The sequence below is a fragment of the Aethalodelphis obliquidens genome, unplaced genomic scaffold, assembly GCF_003676395.1.
Source record: "Aethalodelphis obliquidens isolate GAN/ISIS:26980383/991018 unplaced genomic scaffold, ASM367639v1 scaffold11, whole genome shotgun sequence".
NCBI lineage: Eukaryota > Metazoa > Chordata > Mammalia > Artiodactyla > Delphinidae > Aethalodelphis > Aethalodelphis obliquidens.
In genome coordinates this window covers 18,240,684-18,263,156 of record NW_020837955.1, presented here as the reverse complement: position 1 = coordinate 18,263,156, position 22,473 = coordinate 18,240,684, and the positions used below count along the sequence as shown (strand labels likewise).

At 57.5% G+C, this 22,473-nt stretch overlaps 1 protein-coding gene across 6 annotated transcripts in view; it reads right to left on the bottom strand.

Annotated features, from left to right (window-relative positions):
- The window catches only part of PAX2 (paired box 2), an 80,638-nt gene extending 73,366 nt beyond the window's left edge, over positions 1-7,272 (bottom strand). For 4 of the 6 annotated variants that reach the window (XM_027113111.1, XM_027113109.1, XM_027113114.1 and 1 more), the window contains exons 1-3: positions 6,684-7,272; positions 3,014-3,182; positions 2,001-2,198 (exon numbers count right to left, since the gene is read on the bottom strand). In XM_027113111.1, coding sequence (XP_026968912.1) covers positions 2,001-2,198; positions 3,014-3,182; positions 6,684-6,726 — 410 coding nt within the window. In that variant the 5' untranslated portion in view covers positions 6,727-7,272. The remainder of the gene's footprint in view (positions 1-2,000; positions 2,199-3,013; positions 3,183-6,683) is intronic. The other 2 variants (XM_027113115.1, XM_027113112.1) reach the window with 2 other exon arrangements.
- Between the last annotated feature and the right edge of the window lie 15,201 nt (positions 7,273-22,473).

Here is a 22,473-nt window from a genome sequence, read left to right as displayed (position 1 = left end):
ACACGTCCCCTGCTCTCCGTGGCTTGTCAGGATGAGAGTATTCCCCGACTTTTGTATAAGCCAGCTTCCCAAAACATCTCGGCCAGTGAGGGGTATATGTTGGGGAGGGGGGGGGAGAAGGGGTGCTAGACAGAGTGCTAGGCAAGGGGCGCTGCCGCCACACCTGCCTTGACTGCTCCAATCCTCCACACATCAAGAGAAGCACATTGCCTTTGACCGAACATATCTTGGGTTCCTCCATCGGCTTGCAAATCCTATCACAACAACAAGATTTCTACCAAATGTTCTCCAGAACACCAGCACCCAGTCCCAGCAACACTGCTCCTCAGCAGGGCTGCTCTCCTCCCAAGACCTCGGTTCCAACTCACTCCCAAGACCAGTAGCCAGCCTAGAGGCTGAGAGGAGACAATGCTTTGGCCCCTTCCCATCCCTCACCGACACTCCTGCCCCAGCCGCAAAGCTTCCCCAGCTTCCTCCTCTGGCTTTTAAATGCAAAAGACTCATTCCTCTCCCAAACCACCAGGAGAATTTCTCCAGCTCCTTTGGAAGGTATCTGAATGTCAAACCACTATGCTCTCAATACCTAGCTGAGCCAGGCCCAGGGAGCTGGAGAATTTTCGGAGGGTGTATAATTAGCTGATCAGTATTATGGTACCCTGTTCATAACTGAATAACCATTTTATACAGATGGCACACACTGGGATAATTTCTGGGGTCGCCTCGCAGTACGTTACAGCACGAGTGTGGCAGAGGGAATCTTCTTTAGCCAAGGTACATTCTACCAGCTAATTTTACCTGCTGTTTTCAGCATGACTTGGGATAATTCCATTTCATTTGCAAAATATTAAAAAAAAAAACCTTGATACGCGATGCCAGTTTCAGAAAAAGGCACCAGCTGAATTATTACTTGTCCTGATAATGAGCCTATGAAGAGTGTAAAGAAAAACAAGGGTATGAAAGCCTCAGTCTTCTTCTCATTTGGGGCGTTGCCCTACAATGCGCGGGGCGGGGGTAGAAAAGCTGGCCAAGGCTGTCTGGAATTTGCACAGGGTCTCTGCTGACATCAGGTTGTACAGTTCTGTGATGGGAAAGCCATCTTGGGTTCCCATGTCCAAGTGCTCTTGTTATGTGCTGTACCTGCCACATGTGTACACTGGCCGGGGGCGGGGGGTACATACATGGAGTGTGCATGGGTCCCAGAGAGCACACTGGAGTGGCTCAGAGATTGGGAGACTGACTATCTTGTGCTACTATATGTCGAGCTGAATCCAGCCTGAGTTGTCCCCCTGTGCCTGAGCCTGTCATCAGTGCAGACTTAGGCCTGGACGTAGGTACTCTAGGTGGTTGGAGGCATCTCCTAAGGTTCAGTCTCAGGGTCCAGAGCTCTCCCTGCTGACCTGGCATCCCACTCCAGGTCTAGTTCCTCTACTCCCTGCCAATGGCTGACCGGTGGTTGGCGTTTGCTCTGCAGGCCTGGATACTGGTGGTAACAGGCCGGAAATTTGTGAGGAGCTGGCTAGCAAGTCCTGGGCTCCCGGGAGGCCAGCTTTGTGGGAGTCAGCAGGGATGGCGGGGGAGCCAGGACAGGCGGCTGCCCCTGCGGAAGGGAGCATGCCTTTAGAAAGGGAAGTCTGTTTGGAGGCGATGAATAGACACTGGTCATTTTAAAGGCTTCGGCTGTGGGCTGTGATTGTCTCTAGATACCGAGGCGCGTAATCTTGGAGTCTTAATTACCACAAACACTTGGATTCATTTCCAGGACGCCAGCGGGAGAAGCCTGGCAGGGAATACCCAGCCCTGAGCTGGAGACAGCCTTGTCTGTCTGTCTATCTCTCTGCCTCCCAGGTCCCCTCTCCCTGCCCAAAGGACCTGGGAGCTGGGAGCAGGAGCAAGGGCAGGCAGAGGCCGAAGAAAGAACGGAGACCGGTGCTGGGGGAAGCCCTGGTGGGCAGGAGCTGGGAGCTGGAGCCCCACCCTGCAGCCCAGCGTGGCTTGCTCACCTGTTGATGGAAGAGACGCTGGGCACTGTGTCATTGTCACAGATGCCCTCCGCCAGGAGCCGGTCCCGGATCTCCCAGGCGAACATAGTCGGGTTCTGTCGCTTGTATTCAGCAATCTTGTCCACAACTTTGGGTGTTGCCACTTTGGGCTTGGAGCCGCCGATCACTCCGGGCTTGATGCTGCCGGTCTCGTAGTACCTGCGCCGGGAAGACCGGCGGGGTCAGCGAGAAGCGGGTGGTGGCAGGGACAGGGCGCTGCAGGCGCCGGAGCCGCTGAGCCACTCTCCTGCCTGAGGCAGTGGCACGGAGGGAAAAGGCCCAGAGTGTCTGAACCGGCTTCCAGAGTCCACTTGGCTAGGGCAGGGACGCAGTGGAGGATGAGGGGAGGGACACCAGGGGCGCTCCCTCCCTGGAGGTGGCCATACCAAAGGCTGCACGCACAGCAGCTGGAATCAATGCCCCTGGGAGTGGAAGCCCGGCCCCTCATTTGGGAAGAGTGGGGTGGGGGGGGGACAGTACTTGGAGGCCTCCAGACCTTTCCCACAGAGCATAGGGACCCTATGGGAACCAGGACCAACCTTCTACCTCCCCAAGCTGATTTTTCTCTTCTCAGGGACCCATTTTTACCTTCCACCCTATTCCTCCAACCCTCCCTTCCAAAGGGAAGAGCTGTCCTTCCGCTTCTGAAGACTGGAATCAGGCTATCCTCCAATCCTCCCTTCCAAAGGGAAGGGCTGTCCTTCCGTTTCTGAAGACTGGAATCAGGCTATCTCCCAGTGAGGACCCTGGAGCGGGGCAGGTGCTGGATGGCCCTGCTCCAACCTCGCTTCTGGGGCCACAGTCACCACCTGAGTGCCCTCTCCAAAAGGAGCAGCTCTCCAGATAGCCCCAGTCAGGAACCTCCCTCTCCCACTGGCGACCTCGACTTAGCCAAGCCCTCAGCTGGAGACCCAGGGCTATCCAAACAGGGAAGGAGACAGGGCAGCTACCAGGGGCAGCTCCGAGGCCCTCACCTGCCCAGGATTTTGCTGACACAGCCGTGGCTGACCCGCAGCTGCCGGGAGATGTCGCAGGGCCGCACACCCTGGTGGGCCAGCTCCACGATGCGCTGCCTCACCACGTCGGGCAGGGGCCTGCCATTCACAAACACCCCCCCAAGCTGGTTCACACCCCCGTGCCCTGCTGGGGAAAGACAAGAAAAAAAAACAACACCCCACACACAGCAGGGACCGGCCATTAGTCAGGGTCCGCGACACAGGACGTGCAAAGGGAGCAGGCAGGGCGGAAGGGCATGTTCCCGGACTCGCGGGAGAACGAAGGCTGCCGACCACAATGCAGAGGATTAGGGGCTGGAATCTGCGGAGCTGCAGAAACGCGGAAGCGCAGATGCTGGGCGGAGGGCTGGGAAAGAACGGCTCTAAGACCGGTGCTACGCCAGGGAGAAAGTGAGGGAAGGAATGGGGAAGCAGGGAGAGAGGGAAAAAAAGGGAAGAGGGGGAGAAAAACAGCACAGTGGGAATTAATGCCAGCAGGAAAGAATGCAGGGAAGAGAGGACAGGAAGGGCCGGGCGGAGGACGGAACCGGAGCGGTGCGGAATCCCGCCTGAGCCGCAGGCAAGAGGGAGTTGTAGGAGCCTGCTTGGAGGCGGATGATTCTGGGGTGTTTGGGTCCGGTTGACTCTGTACATAAGAACTCCAAGCACAGAGGGGGCCTAAGTCCCTGACATCCCCCCTTTTGCTCCCTACCTCTTTCTTTGTATTTATTTTTAATTGGAGTTAGAGTTTTCCTGCCTCTTTCCCTGTGTTTTTGTTTTGTTTTGTTTTCTGATGGGGAGCTTTTCTTTCCTTTATGTTTTCTATCTTTAGATATTTGGGGAGCCATATTTCCCCTTCGCCTCTGTAATGTTTAAAGTTCAAAGAAAGCCAAGTGGAGGAGGGAAGGCTGAAGAGGCAGGGGCCCAGAATCTGCTGCGCTCGGAGACGGGGAGGCAGTGGAAAGCGGCAAGGTGCCGGGGTAGCAGCCACAGAACGCAGACTGCTTGGGTTCGTCCGCCTGCCGCGCTGCGCTAGGCTTGGGGCCCACGGCCTCGCTCAGGACGCACGGTACAGGTAGCTCAGGCGGGCTGAAGGCGCACGGGGCACCCTGTGCAGCCAGCCCGAGCCAGCTCGTGTCCATCTGACCTTTTAGACCTCCGCAGCCACTCGGGAAACCGGGCAGTAACGGCGTTTGCTCTCCTGGGCAAGAGGAGGGTGCTGGGTCTCCAACCAGACTCCAGCGCAGGCTCCCAACCTCGGAGCCGAGGCGGTCGCCGGATGCCAGGCCTGAGGACGCTGCCTGGCGCCCCATTCTCCCTGGCTGACAGGAGTCTAGAAATCCTGCACCCAAAGCCATCAACCTGCAGCCGCAGTTACTGAGCAATCTAACCGCAGAGAGTTCTAGCGGCAGAGTCCGACCCGACCGGGCCAGCAACCTGCAGTCCCTGTCCTGCTAGCCTCAGGCGACTTTCGGAGAAAGCGGGGACATCTGCACCCGACTTGCTTCTCTCCCGTTCCCTTCTGGGGGACCGAGAATAGGGGCCGGCGAAACCCCTGGGGAGAGGCCCCTGATCTAGAGGTTGGGGGAGGCCGGAGCCTCTTATTCTACCCCTCATCCTTGCTAGGCTCCCTACCTCTAGCCCCGCTCCTCACCCCTCCCCTCCCTCCAAACCCGACTATCAATAATTTAGGCCCCGGGAGAACTCGCGTTACCGGTATGAAAAGGCGGCAGCTGCGGGCAGATTAAAGATGAATAATTCAGCCTCCTCGGGCTCCGGGCCCGGCCCCTCGACCCCAATCTAAGGGGTGGGTAAGGGAAGGGGGCACGGCGGGAGTCCAGGGCTGGGGCCGAGAACCTGCGCTGAGTCGGGCCTGGAATGCACCACTGCCGCCGGCGCCGACTCGGGCTGCCGCTGTTGGCCGGCCAGCCCGCCCGCCCGCGCCGCGGTCTCTCCCTTCCTCCGACCACCTTCGGCTCGCCTTGCTACCCTTTCGGTTTCAAAGTGGCACCCAGTGGGCGGCCAGGACTCGGCAGATCCCCCGCGGAATCGGCAAGAGAGGAGAGGCAGCGGGGCCAGGAGGCCGGCGGGCTGGGCGAAGACGGCGTGGTACCCCGTTCCCCTCCCTCCGAAAAGGAGTCAGGATTTCAGCCTCGGCTCCCAGAAACCCGCGGCAGCCGGAGGCCCCTGGCTCGGATTTCCTGTGCTTGGAAATTATTTAGGGAAATATATTTTGTCACAGGAGTATTTTTTAAAGCACACACATACACATATATATATATATATATATGCGCTAAATATATGCTTAGAGAAAAATACAGCTCTCCCTCCTAGGCTCTCTTGTCCGAAGCACATATCCAAGCCAGGTCTAAAAAGTTTCCCTGTGAAAAGTTACAAATCATCCTTGATTATTAACCTACAGAGGAGGGGACGTTTTCTATTTAGAATCTATTTATCTTTAAAAAAAAGAAGGCGGCAAAACAAAACAAACAAAAAATACCTCTGAATTGTTTTCCAAGCTAAAGACATATGACAAGAATTAGATAAATTCAAATTTCATTAAAATAATTCTTTTCCTAGTTTTAAATTTCTTTTCTCCCCTTCTCCTTTTTCCTGTAACCTTTTTTTTCTGTTTTCTGGCTCTTCTTTCCTCCCCCTTGTTTTGATTTCTCTCTCCTTTCTCCCCAGCTTTGGCATTTGCCTTCCTTTTGTTCTCCCCACTCCTTTTCTCCCTCTTTTCCTATCCCCTGGCCAGGTTACTGGCTGGCCCATCCTTACCAGGGAGTGGGAGCTCAGCAAGGAGCCTCCAGAACTAGAAGCTGAGCTTTGCTCTACCCAGGGATCGCCTGGAAGGCTCTTCTACGTGATCTTTCACAGACTTCGATTTCTTGGAATCCCTCTTTGTTTTTAGAGCATCTCCCAGGGAGAGGCAGAGAAAGATGACCACCACGTCCTGCCAATCTCAGACTCCCAACTCCAGGACAAGAGGGGAAGGAGTAGGATGGAAGGTAGGAAAAAAAAAGAAGAGGAAGGAAGTATTTCAAACCAGCCCACAAGAAGCCTTGGCTGGGCTGGCAGGGCCAGGAGGTGCTGGGAGCTGAGGGTCAGAAGGGGGCACCCCACCCCCACACTCTTCAGCCTGATTGTCCTGACACTGAGGCTGCCCTTGCTGGGAGTCTCCTCCTGGACCACCACACTCTAAGTTCCAGAAAGGTAGAGATGAGGGGAGGGAGGAGGGGGAGGCAGAGAGAGAGAAAGAGAGAAGATAAAGAAAACACAACACAAAACCCTGAAAACTGCCTGTCCATTAGTCCCCCAGCTCCAGTCAAGAGGGTGGCCAGGGAGTAGAGTGGTTGGAGCCAGGGTCAGGGGCTGTGGATCCACTACCTAAGAAAAAGCAGGTGGAAGGAAGGAGGGTGATGGGCACCAGGGAGGTATGAAGGCAGGTAGAAGAAGTATGAGCGACAAGGCAGAAGGGAGAGAAACTGGGGGCTTTAGAAACACCGGGAAATGAGGAAGAACGAAAGGGGTGACCAGGAGAAGCCAGGGTGGCCTCCAAGATGGGACCTGGAGGCGTGGGGAGCCAGGGCCGCGCCAGGACGGGACGGGGAGCCCCGAGCTGGGGCAGGAGCCGGGCGCCGGTACTCACGGTGCATCGCGGAGAAGGGGTCTGCTTTGCAGTGCATATCCATGGGGAGACAGAGGAGCGGGAGCAGCGCGGCCGCCGCCGCCGTGTCGCCTCTCAAACTCAACTTCAGGACTTGAGGAAAAAAGGGAGGGACGGTGGGGGGGGTGAGCGGGCTCCCGGCTGCGGCGGAGCGCTCGGGGGCCGGGGGGCGCCGCGCTGCGCTCCCTGCAGGGACTCCTCCCGGGCCTGCCGGAGCTTGCAACCGCAGCGCCCGGAACTTCCCACCGTCGGGGCGCGGGGCTGGGCGGTCAGCAGAACGGCCCCGGGGTGGCAGGCCGGGCCGGGGGGACCTGGGGTCGCATGGCGCGCGCGGCAGCTGCGGCCAGGGCTGAGGCTGGGCGGGGGAGACGGCTCGCTCAGCTCCCCTGGAACCCTTTCATCCAGTGGCGGCAGTCGGAGTAGCCGAGGAGCAGGGGCGGCCCGAGGGCGCCGGGCGGGGAGCCGGGCCGCTCCAAGTGCCGGTGAGTTGGCGAAGTTGGCAAAGAAGTAGCAATCCTCGGGATGTCCGAGCGGGCGCCTTCGGGAGGGGAGAGCTCGAGCCGGGCCCCCGCCCCCGGAAAAGGCTGGCGCGCTCCGCCGCGGCCGAAGGGCCGGGAGGGAGGGAAGAAGGGAGGGAGCCGAGGGACGCCGGCAGCACTGGACTGGCCCCAGGTGGGTTGCGTTTGCGAGAAGACTCGGCCAGAGACTGGAGCCTCGGCTCCCGGTGTGTGTCTCTCTAAAAGCTGCAAAGCCCCCTCCAGACCCCCTCCCTCTCCCCGCGCTGGGAGATGGATGACTTGTCAGACAAAGGCAATAGATTCCACCACTCTGTGATTCGCCAGCGCCGGAGCCCCGAGCTTCGGCGAGGAGGGCCCCGCGCCTGTCACTCCGGTGCCGGCGAGGGGAGGGCAGGGGAGGGGGAAACGGGAGGGAGGGAGGGAGGGAGAGAGGGAGGGAGGGAGGAACGGGTGAAGGGGGAGGGGGAGGGAGGGGGAGGGGAAGGGGAGGGAGGGGGAGGGCAGGGGAGGGGAGCGGGCCAGGGGGAGGGGGCAGGGGAGCCTGGGATTAAAACTACATTGAGAAACGAAACTCGCCGATAAGATAAACGTTAGATAAGGATAAAGAGCGGCCAGTCTAATGAATATTCAGGCAACGACAGAGGGTCGCAGAACGCGCCACGCTCGGAAGCCGGCTCGAAGTCCCAACTCACCCAGCCCTGCCATCCACTGGCCAGTGCCCGCATGAGCCACGGGGCCCCGAGCTCGGTCCGCAACCCTACTCCTATCTCCCCTACTCTCAGCTCTCAGTTCCCTTCCGTTCCCCCTCGTTCTTCCTTCCTCTCTCTGGTCCTTCTCTTTCGTCTGTCCCTCCTGAGGTAACTCCCCACCCACATACCCCCAATTCTCATTCCGGGGCAAAGTGTCCGGCGGTTTTTCCTCTCTCGTCCCACGCACGGCTGCGCGCAGGGCTTCCCTCGTCCCCTTGCCTAACGGGGTCTGGACAGCCCAGAACGCTCGGTTTAGAATCGAGACCTCCGGCGGGGACCCACCTGCCTCAGTGGGACCCAATGGACGGTGCGAGAGCCCGGGGACTTGGCTCCTGGACCCTCGGGTGGCCGGGGACGGGGCTTGGGGAGACAGTGCAGAACGACTGGTCGCTGACGGCTGAGGACGCGGGAGACCGAGGCTCGGCTCGCTCTCCCCGGCTGGGGAGAAGAGGCTGCGAACGAGGCTGAGCGCCGCCCGCTGCCAGCTCGGCGGATCCAGAGCAAGCGCAGGAGGCGCAGCGCGCTCTGCCCGGACCCGCTCCTGCCGGAGCAGCTGGTCCAGCCTCCGCAGCCCTCCTCCGCACTCGCTCCCTCGCTCGCTCAGGTCCGCTCGCACGCACCAGGCAGGAGAAGCCCTTTGTCTCCTAACTGGTTAAGTACAGAATATCCGGGAGATCTTTATGAAATATTTTCCCTCGTCTCATAAATCATCTTGGCACTTCAGCTGATGTTTTAACTCTCCCTCCTTCCCTCCCTCCTCCTCCCTTTCTGGGTCTGCGACAGGGCGGCTGAGGGAAGCCGGCGCTGCGCTCTTGCAGCCGGTACTCGAGGAGACTCTAGCCCCTGCCTGCCGACCCTGGCGCCCGCAGAAGCGCCGCGAACTCGCGCCGCTGTCCCTCTGGCCAGCGCCCAGGCGGCAGCTAGGTTGGGGGCCGAACCCGCCCAACTCAGGCAGGAGGAAACTCCTACAGGGCCTCTTGCACCTGGGTTTTCAGAGCGCCCTTCATCCTCGGGTGGGGTCCGGGCCAGGTTCAGCCCGACAGGGTTCCGAGCTTCCCACTCTTTAGGAAGCCGGATCCGCTGGGATCCTGTCATTTGCTCTCCTTCCTGGATCCTCCGGAGCCCAATCCGCTTAATCCACCTGCGAAGTAACTTCTGGGAGGAAAAATCCCCCCCTGCCCCCTCCCTCCCAGCCCTCACCCCCACTTCCTTTGGGCGGCCAAGCTGGTTCTCTCGGGCTGTAGGTGGAAGGCGCAGGGTCCAGCCCCAAAGGTCAGTCTCTTCCTCTCGAGACCTGCAGATGGCGCTCCCGGGTTTGCTTTGGCCTCACAACCCCACGAACACGCACTAACTTGGTGTGGGGAGCGAAAAACGAAAACAGTTCCGGGCAGCCTAAAGGAAAAGGCTCCCGGGCCTGGGAGCAAAGGGCTCTCAGGTGTTATTAGCTGGTACAGCCTTGGGCTTCTTTCATGGAGGTAATTAACCCAGAATTGGGATGAGGGGGCCACATCGAGGAAGGGTCCTTACTGAGAGGAGCTCAGAACCGAAGGAGCCCTTTGCTCCAGGTCTCCCTATGTTGGTCTAGGATGTTGTCTTAGGGAGTCTGAATTCTTGGAAAAACTGGACTGTGGGCAGGACCCCTCTCCACACACAGACTCAGATTTTTCTAGAATCAGCTAGACATGTCCCTAGGTTACACATACTACGAAGAAGTGTGGGTGCAGACAACAGGCATTTTTTACATACTAAGCAAGAGGGATTTTCATGTTTTGTAAAGAAGAGGACTTAGTGCACAACGTGTGCTGGAAGTTGCACTCACACACCTATACGACACATGTACCCCATGAAGACACTTCTGTGATAGTCCAATTCCCAGGTAGCCCCTGAGATTCCAGAACCCCACTCCCCCTGCTCCTGGGACACTTTCCTCAGCACTGCATTAGCTGGACATCCACCCTCCCACAAAGCCAGCCCCTGGCAGCTTCCTCCTTGGCTCCAGCCTGTTCAAGTGTCTAGAAAATCAAAGAGCAATACTCCCCGATGATTAGAAACCCTTTTAGCCAAGACTCAGCCTTCTCCCAGGGCTCCAGCCTGAAGGGCTGGCCTACAGATTTCTCTCCACAGGTGCTGCCCTCTCCCTCTGATGCTCCCTTTCCTGTTCTTCCCTTTTTTCTCCTATAGTCTTAGTAGAGGAGAAAAAAGCCAGAAAGGAAAAAAGGAAAGAAGAAAGAAGAGGAAAGAGGAAAAGAAAGAGAAAGAAAGAAAACAACCCAACCCCAAACACAACCCGGGCTCCGACCTGTCAGGGTTGGTTGCTTTTCCCGTCTGCCTCTAAATGAACCTTTTCTCTCTGGTGTTTTCAAAGCAGCCCTTCCACCCCCCAACCTAGGGGCATTTACACTTCAAACAAGGCGCCCGCCTCGCTGCGGAAATTTAAAGGCAAATAAACTTTTGGGGAGTTGCTCTGATACCCATCTCGGGATTTGCTTCATTAGCCGCCTCTGTGCATCTGATCTGCCCAATAAATCTTCCTTGTGGATCTCCGCTCCTTCACCTTCTCCGCTCCCTTCCCTGCCAGGCTTGCCTGGCGCCTGGCACCCCCGCCCTTGCCTCCTTCCTCTCTAACGATCTCCGGCCACCAGGCTCTCCAGTTGTCTCCCGTCTGCTTTGTCGGGTGTAGGTGTCCGGAAGGCCTTGGTCGCCATTGAGCTGCTCTCTCCTCCTCCACAGTATACACACGCAAAGTCACCCCAAGCAAGCCAAGAGCGACTAGCACCCTGAGCTCCCAAATGCATTTCTGTGCAGGCTGTGCATGAAGTGCTCGGTAAACCCTTTCCGGTGCCCCCGATTGCACCCTCTCCCTGCCCGACCCTTCTGCTCCTTTTCCGTTTTCCCATTCCCTGGCCCAGTGCTTTCTACCCTGGCGAGGAAAAGCTGAGTCTTGGCTGCCTACCCTCTGCAGGCAGGGCCCTGACCTGGGGCCCCAGGCGCCTGACCTGGAGCAGTTGAGGAAGGCGGCTGGGCCGCGAGGGGGTGGGGGAGGGGGGGCGCCTGGTGGGGGCCCGGAGAGCATCCCAGCCAAGCCCCTCCCTGGTGGCCTGGGCCAACCTTCCTCCTTCCACTCCTTCCACCTCCCGGGGAGCGGCAAGGGGAGCCAGGGCCGGGGCTCTGAGGGAGGGGATTAGAAATTCCGAAATTAAATGTATCTCCCTAGGAAATGCTCCCCACAGCGCGGACCAAATTAAACGCATTAAAGTTCAGGGCGGGGAAAGCTGTTTAGAACCAAGGGGGGAAAAACAAGTCCAAAGGGAAGAAAAGCAGAAACGGAGGAAGGAGGAGCGGAGGGGTAGAGCAGAGCAGCAGCTCCACAGCCAAGCTTTTTTTTCAGAATTATTCCCAGTTTTGGAAGTCACCACCACCAGAAAAAAAGAAAAAAAGTTTGTCTGACAATCCAAGTCCGGGACAGCTGCGGCCCACTCGCCCCAGGGTCCCGGCGTGCACCCCGGGGCGCATTCTCTCGGCGACCAGGTCCCAAGCAGCCGGCGCACGCACGCTGGCCCCTCTCCAGCTCGCCCTGACCGGCTCCAGCCCGGCCGGCCCTTTCCCCTCCTCCTCCCCATTCTCTCCCCGCCCCTCCCCCTTCCTAGCCCTCTGGTCACGTTGGAGGATGGTTTTTTTTTTTTTTTTTTGGAAGAGCTTCTGGTACAATATGGAGCACCATGGGCTGCAATTTCACACTCCACGGCACATTCCCCCTAAAGCTACTTTCTTTTTTTCATCTAAGACCCCCTAATTTCTGCTTCCTCGCTCCCTCCCTCGCTCCCTCCCTCGCTCCCTCCCGCTCTCACTCTTTTCCCGCTTTTGTTCCCAATATTTGGGCTCCCTGCGTGAAGCCCGGGGGGCCTAGCTCCCGGCTGGCCCCGCCCGCTCTGTCTGTTGGTCCTGAGGAGGCTGGGCGCACGTGCTGCGCCTTCATCGTCCCCGGCCCCTCCTCCTTTAACCCGGCTTCTCCTCACATGCGGTCCTAGCGACCTGCCGGCCCTTCACAGCTCCTTTGAGGGGAAAGGACAATGCAAGCCACTTGGCCACCAAAGCGGCCTCTTAGCCGCACGGGCCTGCCAGGTGGCTGCCACCGGTGGGCCACCCGACTGGGGAGCAGAAAAAAATGGTCAAGCCAGGAGAAACTGGGCCAGCAATCTATAGAGTAGGAGTGGAGGGCTCTGTCCAACAGAGAAAAAGCTAGAAGGAGGTGAGGGAGGCGCAAGAGGCCCGGTGAGGCTCTGGTACTCCTGGACACAGCCTCCCCCACGCACACTTATGGACCTCTGCACGGCTAAAGGGGCCACTCACTCCAAAGCCCAGGGAAGGAGTAATAGCCTCCACATGCACAGTCCCTTTGCCTCTTTGAGCTTCAATTTTCTTACCTGTAAAATAATGATAATTACACCTGTCTTGCCTCTCCATGGAGCTAGCCAATAGGAAAGCGTTTAAAAAACCAAACATTTCTATAGTAGATAAAGGAATAAGTGCCTAATTTTCTGAACCCCTAACCATCCACAAAGAGGGAAGGGAGGGATTTGGGCACTTAGGCGGGGCAGGGGGTGGTTTTTCCCATCCCACTTCTACCCTATAAAGGTAACTAGAGGATTCCTCACTGCTTTCCTTTCTGTGTTCCTCCCTTTCAGACTTCTTTTCTTTCCGTTGTCGATACCACACCCTGTCCATGTTCATCACTCTGCTCTCTGTCTCTTTCCTGCCACTCTTCCACTCCCACTTCTTGCACCCCTTGTCCCACTGCACCACCGCAACTGCTAGAGAATCAGTTAAATATCACCCCGCCCCCTGCGACACCCGGGTTAATTGTGGCCTCAGGCGCAGTCGCCTTTGGGCCAGTAGGCCAAAACCGTTGGGAGGAGCTGGCCCGCTGGTGGAGACTTGGGGAAGGAAATCCCGTCCAGTTCGGTTCCAAACAAAGAAAGTTGGTCCTCCCAGGACCTGCAGTCAACCTGCCAAAGCCAGAGCGCAGATGAGACGGCGGGGAGAGGCCTGACCAAGGGGAGCTGTGGAAGAGGGGAGAGAGGAGGAAAAGAAAGGGATGCGAAAGGCGCTGCGGGACCAGAGAAGGCACTTGTCTCTGGAAGGACCGAAGAGGCTGGTTTAGGCCAAGCCGAGGTCCCCACCTGGCTAACTGCCCCCTCCCTTCCTCCCCAAGGGTGAGAGAGTCCCAGTGAGGCTGAGGGTCCATGCGAGTAATGATTAACCTCAGCCAGGCCCTGAGCCCTGAGCTTGACCTGGCCGGTGAAGGGAGACAGTGCCGGCGGGCCTCCAACGTCCCCAGCGCTACCCTCCACCGTCACCTCGAAGAAAGGGGCTGCGGAGGAAGGGGGCAGACGGTAGCATGGGGCAGCCCGAAACGGAACGGAGTGCAGGGCAGGGGGAGCGCAACTTCAGATGCTGGGCAGACCAGGGGAAGCGAAATAGCCACCGCCAATGTACAAGGAAAGGAAAGGGCCAAACGCGGGAGAGGGCGCGCGGCTCTGCGTCGCTGAGGAATAGTTGTAGGGGGCGGGCTGAGTTTTCCCGGAGTTGCGAGCAAGCACCAAATCTACTCTCTCGGATCCGTCCGCGGCGCGCCCGCCCTCCCTGCCTCCTCTCCCAGCTGCTGTGCGGACGTGAGGAGCAGGCGGAGAACGCGCCAGAGCCGGGAGCGGGTAAGGAAGGCAGGGGGAGCCCCGCCAGCCAAACAGGGAAGCGAGGGGCAGGGCCGCCCAGGCGGGGGCCAGGCTGTTCGGCGCCGCGAATTGGCCGGAGACAAAGGACCGGAGCGGAGGGGAGAGGGGATCACGGGGCGGGGAGGGGAGAGGGGGATCACGGGGGGGAGGAGAGAGGGGATCACGGGGGGGAGGGGAGAGGGGATCACGGGGGGGAGGGGAGAGGAGATCACGAGGGGGTGTCGAGAGAGGCTGATGAGACAGGGAGAGAACCAAGGAAGAGGGGTCTCTCTGGGGAGCGGCCGAGGTTCGTCTACTCCTGCCGCCTCCGCCCACCTCGGCCTGGAGCCGGGACGTCCCGGGGGTTCACTATCGCTTGGGTTGCTGGCCGGAGGGCCTGTGGCCTGAGATCCGGGCAGAGGGGTGTTGCTGTGGCTCTGGGGCCGTGTGTGTCTGTGTGTGTGCGCGCGCGCGCGACAAGGTTTAGGGAAGAGGGGGAGGGGAGGGGAGGGGAGGGCCTTCGCTTTGGGGTTAGACCCCTGCCCCACGCTGCTGCAAGCCTCCGCCCTCCACTTTCCGCGGTCGAGAGCCGTCCATCCCCCGAACTTGAAACAAAAGGGCTTAACCGAATCTCTCAGGAGTCAGGGCACGGGCTCTTTCTGGAAAAAATGCTTTGGTTTAAGACTTTAAGGGTTACCCACATCCAGGATTATTTCTTAACTTTCTGCAACTGTTCCTGGGGGTGGGTGGGGGGAGATGCAAAGTAAATCTCACACAGAGAAAAGGCTCAGGTCCCAGTAGTTCGCTCTGCTCTCTCTGAGCAGGCCGGTCGTGAGGTCTAGACCCGCGGATAACGAATATAGTGAAGAGAATGAATGATGGAGGGAGGAAGCCTCTTTCAATTTCTAAATCGATTAAGGAGAATTTCTGATGTGTCTCTTTGGGGGCTGAATGCCTCTTGGTGAAGGGATCATGTGAGTGTGTGAGTGTTGTGAGGGTGTGTAAAGGTGTGTGTGAGCGGGGTGCAGTGAGTGTCTAGGCTGTGTCCCAGGCGGGGCTGAGATAGGAGTTCAGGACCCATATCCACACCTCCTCCTCCTCTCTCCGCCCTCAGCCGAGGCTGCACCGAGGCCAAGGCCTCCCCAGCCTCTTCCAGCGGGGCCGCCAATCAATCCTGCCGGTCAACACAGCAATTAATAACGGGGTGAGGAGGCCTGGCAAAAGAGGGCGGGGAGGCATAGGGCTGTGTCTCCCCCAGGCCCTGAGGACCCGGCGGCAGGACAAGGGAATAGGGAGGGGTCTCCGAGGGCATAAAAATCCCTGGGAACCCAGTGTGGGCCCAGGACCCCAGGAGGGAGAGGCAGGGGACCAGCGACAGGGAAGCAGAGAGCCAGCTGGGACAGGCCAGTGGAGTAAAAGGAAGGTCATCAAATAAAGGGCTTATTTTTATGGTGCTGGGAGTAGAGGCGTCGATGGCCAAAGACCACAACTGACCTGGTAGCCGATTCTCTTCTCTTACCCTTTCCCTCGCTTTTTCCTGGTCTTCGCTGTTCCCGAACGGGCTCAGCGAGACTAAATAAAACCCGCATCCTTCGCAAACCCGGCTGCGGAGGCTGCACCAGGGCGTCCGCAAGGCACGCACGCTCGTTCGCGCGTGCGTGTCATTGTCATTTTGAACCAGCTGGATGGGTATAAAAGGGGCGCGGGGGCCCTCTGGGGCACGCAGGGTCCCCGGGGGAGCTGTGCCCCGGCCAGAAGTGTATAAGAAAGAGGTGAGGGCCGAGGGGCCGGGGCGGGGGGAGCCGTGAAAATAAGATAGAAGGCGGCTTGGAAGGGAACGGAGGTTTCCTTCTCTCAGACCCAGCCCTGCCCAGTTCCACAGCTCCTCCCCACACTTCCCCAAGCTCCAGCTGGGCTGGCGGGCGTTTGATCCCCGCAAAAGCGGGGAAAGGAGGGAAAGGAAACGGATTGCGGTGCGCAGCTGCTCTTCCCGGCCGCCCGGCCAAGCGTGCCGGGAGAGCAGCTCCCCGGGCAGACGCAGGTAGGCGCAGGCGCCCCTGGGTAAGCGCCCTCGTCCCTTGTGGAGTATCCCGAGCGCCAGGAAACTTGGGATGAGAGCCCGGACAGGTGCTCAAGGATGCCCCCACCGCTCTTCCTTCTCTTTCCCGAGGCGCTGGGGAGAGGGCCTGGCTACGTCTTCCGGGAGATTTGCAGAGACTGGGAACAAGGTTCACACACCTCAGGCCTGCGAAGCAGTGAGAGCCGCCTTCCAAGAGGGAAAATGGCAAAGTGGGAGTGTCGGGAGCCTGAGCAGACAGGACGGGGAAGGAAGGAGGGGTGGGGTCAGGAGGCGGCAGGAGTCAAAATGAATAGATTCAGGCAGAGTGAGGGAGAGAGGAGCCCTGTGCATGAGAGGAAGAAAGGGGGAAAGAGGTTCCCAGGAAGGCCCAGCCATTAGGTCTGTCCTTGGGCTGCATATTTATACGGTCGAGGGGGTGCACAGATGGGCTCTCAATTGAATTCCATCTTCAACACCATCAGAGATTGATTTTGTACTCGCTTTTAATTTTGCCATAATTAATTAGATCATTACAACTGTTTGCTATTGATCTCCCTACTTAAACCTCTGATGTGGAGGGGTGGCCCAGATCCCTAAAAGCCGAGGAGGTGACAGTTGACACTCCTGGAGGCCCAGATTCCCCAGTGAGGACAAGGCCCCCAAGGGGGAATGGAGGCAGCCGAGGGACTAGGCCAAGAAGCTACAGGAAGGGCAGTGCTGAGGGTGGAAACTGGATTATCAGTTGAAAGAACTAGAGCCTGAGCTGGTAGGGGATGGGGGGAGGAGGGAGAGGAGGAAGGCTATTTGGAGAAGGAGAGGAGTGAGGCAAAAGGGGCCTGGAGTTAGTCCTTGACCTCTGTGGTATTATTTGAAAAACTCTTGGAAACCTGATCCGACCCTCTCCCTCCCCAGCAATCCAAAACTAAACTTGGGTCCCTGGCTTCCCACCCCTGTGCTATACCAGGACACCTAGTGGGCAGATGGAGTGGAGTTGGCAGGCCTGAGGGAGGGGTGGAGGGGAAAAAAAGAGAGAGAGGAGCCCTCCACTCCCTTAGCAGCTTCAGATTCTCCTCCCCACTCGGGTCCCCTGGGGCCTGCCATCCCTCCTCTTGCCCCAGGCCTCTCTTGAGTCGTTTATTTGGGGAGCAGCCTTCTCTCCACTTGCATTATCTACACCAGTGCTTACACTTTGGTTCATACTCAAATACACAAGGCCCTCACACATATGCACACAGACTTGTGCACACAGCCTGTCCCCACCCACTAGCACACATGCACACGCATCCATACTCCAACCCCACTAGAAACTAAGGCCTTCCCAGTGCTCCCAGCTTGGAGGCAGTCAGGCAAAATATTTTTACACTGAAGGAAGGTGGAAAGATAAAGTCCTAAACGCACAACAGAGAGCAAAGCCCAGGTTCTGCAAAGTGACCAAGAGAAGTTGTAAAACTCACGTTTTCTGGGTGGAAAGTTTTTAGTTGATTCAGAGGACACTGGGACGGAAGGCCCGGAGGCCTCAGAGGTGGGAAGAGGCCATAGAGCCCCAGTCCCCAGCCCCGCCGCCAGGCAAGCACAGAAAGAAAGAGGAGTGGGGTCCCTCGACTTGGCCGCTCCCAGGCCTCTCGGTCACCCGCACCCCCCTTGCCTGTGGCGCCGACGGGTCCTCCTCCCTCTTACCTGCCCGGCCCGAGAGCTGTTCCATGCTTTACTCCCTGCCGCTGCCGTCTGGGCCTGGGTTTCGCTTCTCGGCTCCTCCGCGGCCCGACAGCGCGTCTCGCCTTTGCCGCCGCCGCCTCGAGATCTGGGCGCAGTCACCCAAGACCGAGCGGCTCAGATAACCCGGGCTGCCCGCCGCCTCGGCTGTGCGTTCCGCTCGCGCCCGCGCTCACCCAGCCGGCAGCGCTGAGGCACAGCCACGCGTACAGGAGCCCCGGGCTCTCCGCCCCGCGCACACGCGCGCACACGCACCCCGGCCCCGAGCCCGCCGCAGGCAAGCAGCCGCCGCGCTGCCGCAGGCACCCAGAGACCGAATCCCCAGCCTAGACTCCGGCGCACCCGCTCACCCCACCCCCTCTTCCTCGCTGTCACTCGCTCCCGTCAGTCGACAGCTTCACAAGCAGGGGCGTCTTCACTCTCATGCTCTCCCCAACTTCGTGCGTTCCCCTTCCCCACGACTCTCAGCGCTCGCCCCCTGCTACTTTCTCCACCAGCACTTGCTCCACAGCCTGACACACACGCCCGGATCTCAGCCCATGTTTTCAAGATTCCTACAGACGCACCCCAACTTTCTTGGGCAACATAGTCATTCCCTGTCGCCAATACATTGTGGAACTGCTCACTAAATCCCTCACAAGCCTTTCCTGCTCCAAATTCTTTCCTTTTCTTTTCTCTTCTTTCCCTCCCTTCCTCCCTCCCTCCCTCCCTCCCTCCCTTCTTTCCTTCCTTCCTTCCTTCCTTCCTTTTTTAAAAATTCAGAACAAAAGGAAAAAGTCCTGGCTTCCTTGCCTTAAGGAGATGACACAGGCCCTGAGGAAAGGGAGAATTACCAGACCCCTCCCCAGCTCTGGCCATGCTGAGAGGCCGCCCATTTGAACCACACCATTCCACAATATTCTGGTCCTCTCACTGCAAGTCTCTTGGACCCTTAGATTGACACCTCCTCCAAACACACTCACGCTTTCATCCCTGATCAAAGGCTCACTTGAGCTTTGTCCCACATCGTGCTCTCCTGATCTGGAATTTACACCTCTCACACCTTTGTCACAAGTTCTCCCTCAAACCTCTTACACACCACTTTGCTCATACCCACCTTCTTGTACTCCTCCTTCTTACACACTCACACACCTCTCAAGCACAACTGCTCCCACTTCTACCCCCCACGTACCCCTTTCTCACTTTACACTCCCACTCACTTGCTTTGGGCCTCCCACTCTCGTGCAGCCTCGATCCCACGTGCTGAGTAACACTGAGAGGCCATCAAGGAAAGTACTGGGTAAGCCCCAGTGTGCAGACAGGCGTCTGTGGCTGGCCCCATCTCCTGCACATACACCTCCAGGCCTCAGGCACCACAGCAAGGGTCAATGCCCAGGTCCACAGGGCCTACTGAGCCAGCTTAGGTTAGGAATGGAAGCTCTTCACTGGGCGTCTCAGACACTTCAGCTGAAGTTCCTTCAGATAAATTGTGCAACTCAGGACTGGAGAGGCACAGGCTCCCAGAGGCAAAAGCCTTATCGTGGTCCCCAACTTAAATTATTTCTTTTTGGCCACGTGCATCTTGCAGGATCTTAGTTCCCCGACCAGGGGTTGAACCAGGGCCCTCGGCAGTGAAAGCTTGGAGTCCTAACCACTGGACTGCCAGGAAATTCCCTTCCCCAACTTAAATTTTTAAAATCTTCCCACAGGAGCATGAATCTCTACTCTTTCAGGGAAATCATGGCCAAATTACTGTCTTATGTGATCACAATATGTGATTTAAAGCCTCAGACTTTGCTCGTGTTTCTTTGCTTTCTTACTTCTTTTTAAAAATCAAACAATGATTTTCCAATGTAAGAGTACGGAAACTTAAAAGTAAAAAAAAAAAAGTTTTTGCTTTTTGTAATACACAGAACACCATTCCCAAGGACAAGGATGGGAGAGCAATGTGCATAAATGAAACTCTAGTCACACACACACACATACACACACCACATTCTCATGTGGTTATTCCATTATACACACCACGTGAGATGTTCCCACACATAGTTAGCCTCTCTGTCACCTACTCAGAACCACACACATGGGCCATGACCTGCTGAGTCACACCTCCACTGCAGGGCTCTTTGTGCCTTTGTTACCACTGCTTTAAAATAGTGGTTTTAATCCTTGCCCTTCCCACAGGTTTCTCTTGAGAAACTTGGGTGGAAGTGATTGATAAAATGTGAAGTGCTACACAGACATATTCATTGCTCTTATTCCTGTGTTTTCAGAAACAGGAATTGAGACCCAGCATTCCATTCACACACACATAGCAGGGAGGCACCCACTGGGGAACCAGCTGGTTTGAACTGGGGACACTCACAGACTCAGCTCAGTGTCCCTGCTGCTCCTGAGCCGGCTTGTCACAGTTACCTGAACACAGGGCCCAGGGTTGGGGCAGTGCCAGGGCTGGGGCCTAGGCCCAGGGGAAGGCAGCTCAGGCCATTGTGCTAAGCAGCCTGTCGAATACCAGTGGGACCAAGAGGAGGAAGGAGCTTTCTTAGCTCTTGGCTCTGATACTTTTGGAGCCTTGGGGGACTCTGGAAACCTGCAAAGTGATGCCAGTCAAAGGGCAGGCCCTGCACCTCAGCCTCCCTCCAGCCTCCTCCCTTAGTCTGTGCTCCTCTTTGTCTCCCAGCCCTCACCCTTGTCCCACACTGCCTCTCAGGGCCCTTCTGCTCATTGCCCGCCCCATTGATTGAAAGTCTCTCTCAGCTTCTCCAAGGAGTCCCAGGAAAAATGATCCGCCAGCCTATTGATTCTTCATTAGAATTACATTTTCACGTGTGCTAAATTGGTTTTAAAAGGTTTTTCTGTTGTTATTGTCTTGTCAGACCCTGCGGTCCAGGGCAAACCAAGTTAAAACGTTGTGGCTTCCTAGGGAAAAAAAAAAAATCACCGGGGCCAGGTCTGTGATTACTCGCTCTCCTGCCTTATTGTGGTCATGATGACAATTGTGATTTGGTTTAAGTATCTTTAGGAAAAGGGCCCTGCAGGAGGCCACTCAGGTCAGGCTGGGGCTGGCTGGCAAGGTGGACGTGTGTGAAGAGGGCTCTGAAGCCCCTGGAGGAAGGACACCAGAGTAGTTTTTCTTTCCTTGAAAATTAAATTTAGCACTCGAACCTGTATTAATTGATTCTGGGACTTGAGGAGAGGTGAAAGTTTTAAAAATCACTTTTATTTTCTCCATCCCCTTCCAGATTGAATAGAGAAATAGAAAACGCAGCCTCACTTATTCTAGCTCCCTCCCCTTTCCCCTAAATAACTGGGGAGGGGGTGTCAGTCTTTCACAAAGTGCTGAGGGAGAGGTTGCAGCCTCCTGCTTTGTAGCAGGTCAGAAGCCCAGTCACAAGGATGGTTTTAGTCATTACACTTTGTGCTACGGGAGGAATGAATGCAAATGAGGGTGGAGAAGTGGGAAGAGAGAGGTAGGGACTCCCATAGAGAAAGGGGGGTTGGGGGCCCAGACTATCAGAGAGAGAGACAGACAGACAGACACACACACACACACACACACACACACAACGCGGAGTCAGTCTGATGGGCTGTTCTTTGCAGAGAAGCAGAGGACAGAGAAGAATGCAAGGGAGAAAGAAAGAAGGAAGAAGAAAGAAAGAAGGGGAAAAAGAAGAGGGACTGAGAAAAAGAAATGTACAGAGGAAGGGAAAGAGAAAGAAAGAGAGAAAGAGCACAAGGTAGGCAGAGGAGCAAGCCCCCGGGAGCTGGCAGCCCCTCCAGCCCCCGCCCTCCTCCTGGCCTGGCAGCTGGCGGGCAGTGCTGGGGAGTGGGCACAGGGCAGCTGCGGAGCCCAGGCAGGAGAGCTGAATGTCTCCGTGATGTGTTTATCCCCTAATCAGTTCATTAGTTATAAACAACATGACATTAGAAGTTAGGAGGCAGTTGATATTAATTTTTATTTAACTAGTTGATGTTTAATCCGTCACGCCAGGCTGGGTAGCAGCGAGAAAGATCTTCCTGACACAAAACCAGTTAGAACTTCATAAGGCGCAATCAGTGTCCCCGCGATGAAACAAACAAGAGAGACAGAGACACAGAGATAGGGAGAGACAGAGGCAGCCTGGCCAGAGATGGAGCCGGCGAGGCGGGCGGGGGAGAGAGCTAACCCGGGGCGAGGGCTGGAGGGAAGTAAGCTAGAAAGGCTGAGAGTGCAGAGGACGGCTCGGCGAGCGGCAGGCAGCCCAGAACTGTGGTCTCCAAGCCCAGCGCGGCCTGCAGTAGTGAGGGGCTGGGCCCGGCGCCCCGGAAGGCCCGGCCCGGGCAGCGGCGGGGCTATATCCGCCAGGGCCCTGCCAAGCCTCGCGAAGCCTGGCCGCGGCAATCACCAGCCTTCCGCCGTGGAGCGCGTTGGGTGTCCGGCGGCCTGGCGGGCGGTCAGGGGCTAACGTCCCATCCAGGCAAGGCCTGGACTTTCCCAAACTGTCCTCGCCCAAGTCCGGAGGCCCAGAAATCCCTCCTGTCCTGCTTCAAGAAGAGCCGGACGGGCAAGAGAAAGGAGGAAAAGGCGAGGAGTCTGTGCCCAGCGGCTCAAGTTTGACAAAGTTTGCAGCGATCACAAGCCAGAGCAGGGTGTGTGTGTGTGTTGGGGAGTCTCGGCAGTGGCAAAGGGGGAGGAACTGAGGGACAGTCTGGAAGTTCTGCAGTCGGGAAAGGGCTTTCCCCCGAGTTTGCCAACAAGGGCGTCCCCGCGTGCTGGGCTCCGAGTAGGGACCAGGCTGTGTTGGTCGCGGGATCCTCGGGTGGCCGTGCCCGGTTAAGCTCCCCCCTCAACCCCGCCCCCAAGCACGAGCCGCTCGGCTTTTTCCACCTTCACCCCGGGCACCGGCCGGGCAGTGGCTCGGTCACGGCTTCGTGCCCAGGCACGGGCGGGGGAGTGGGGTAGCTCCGCTGTAGTTTTCCGCCGTCGCGAAGGACACTGCTTGGAGGGGCAAAGGCATCCTCACCCGCGCGCAGACTCAAGCCGAGCATCTCACCATTTGCATG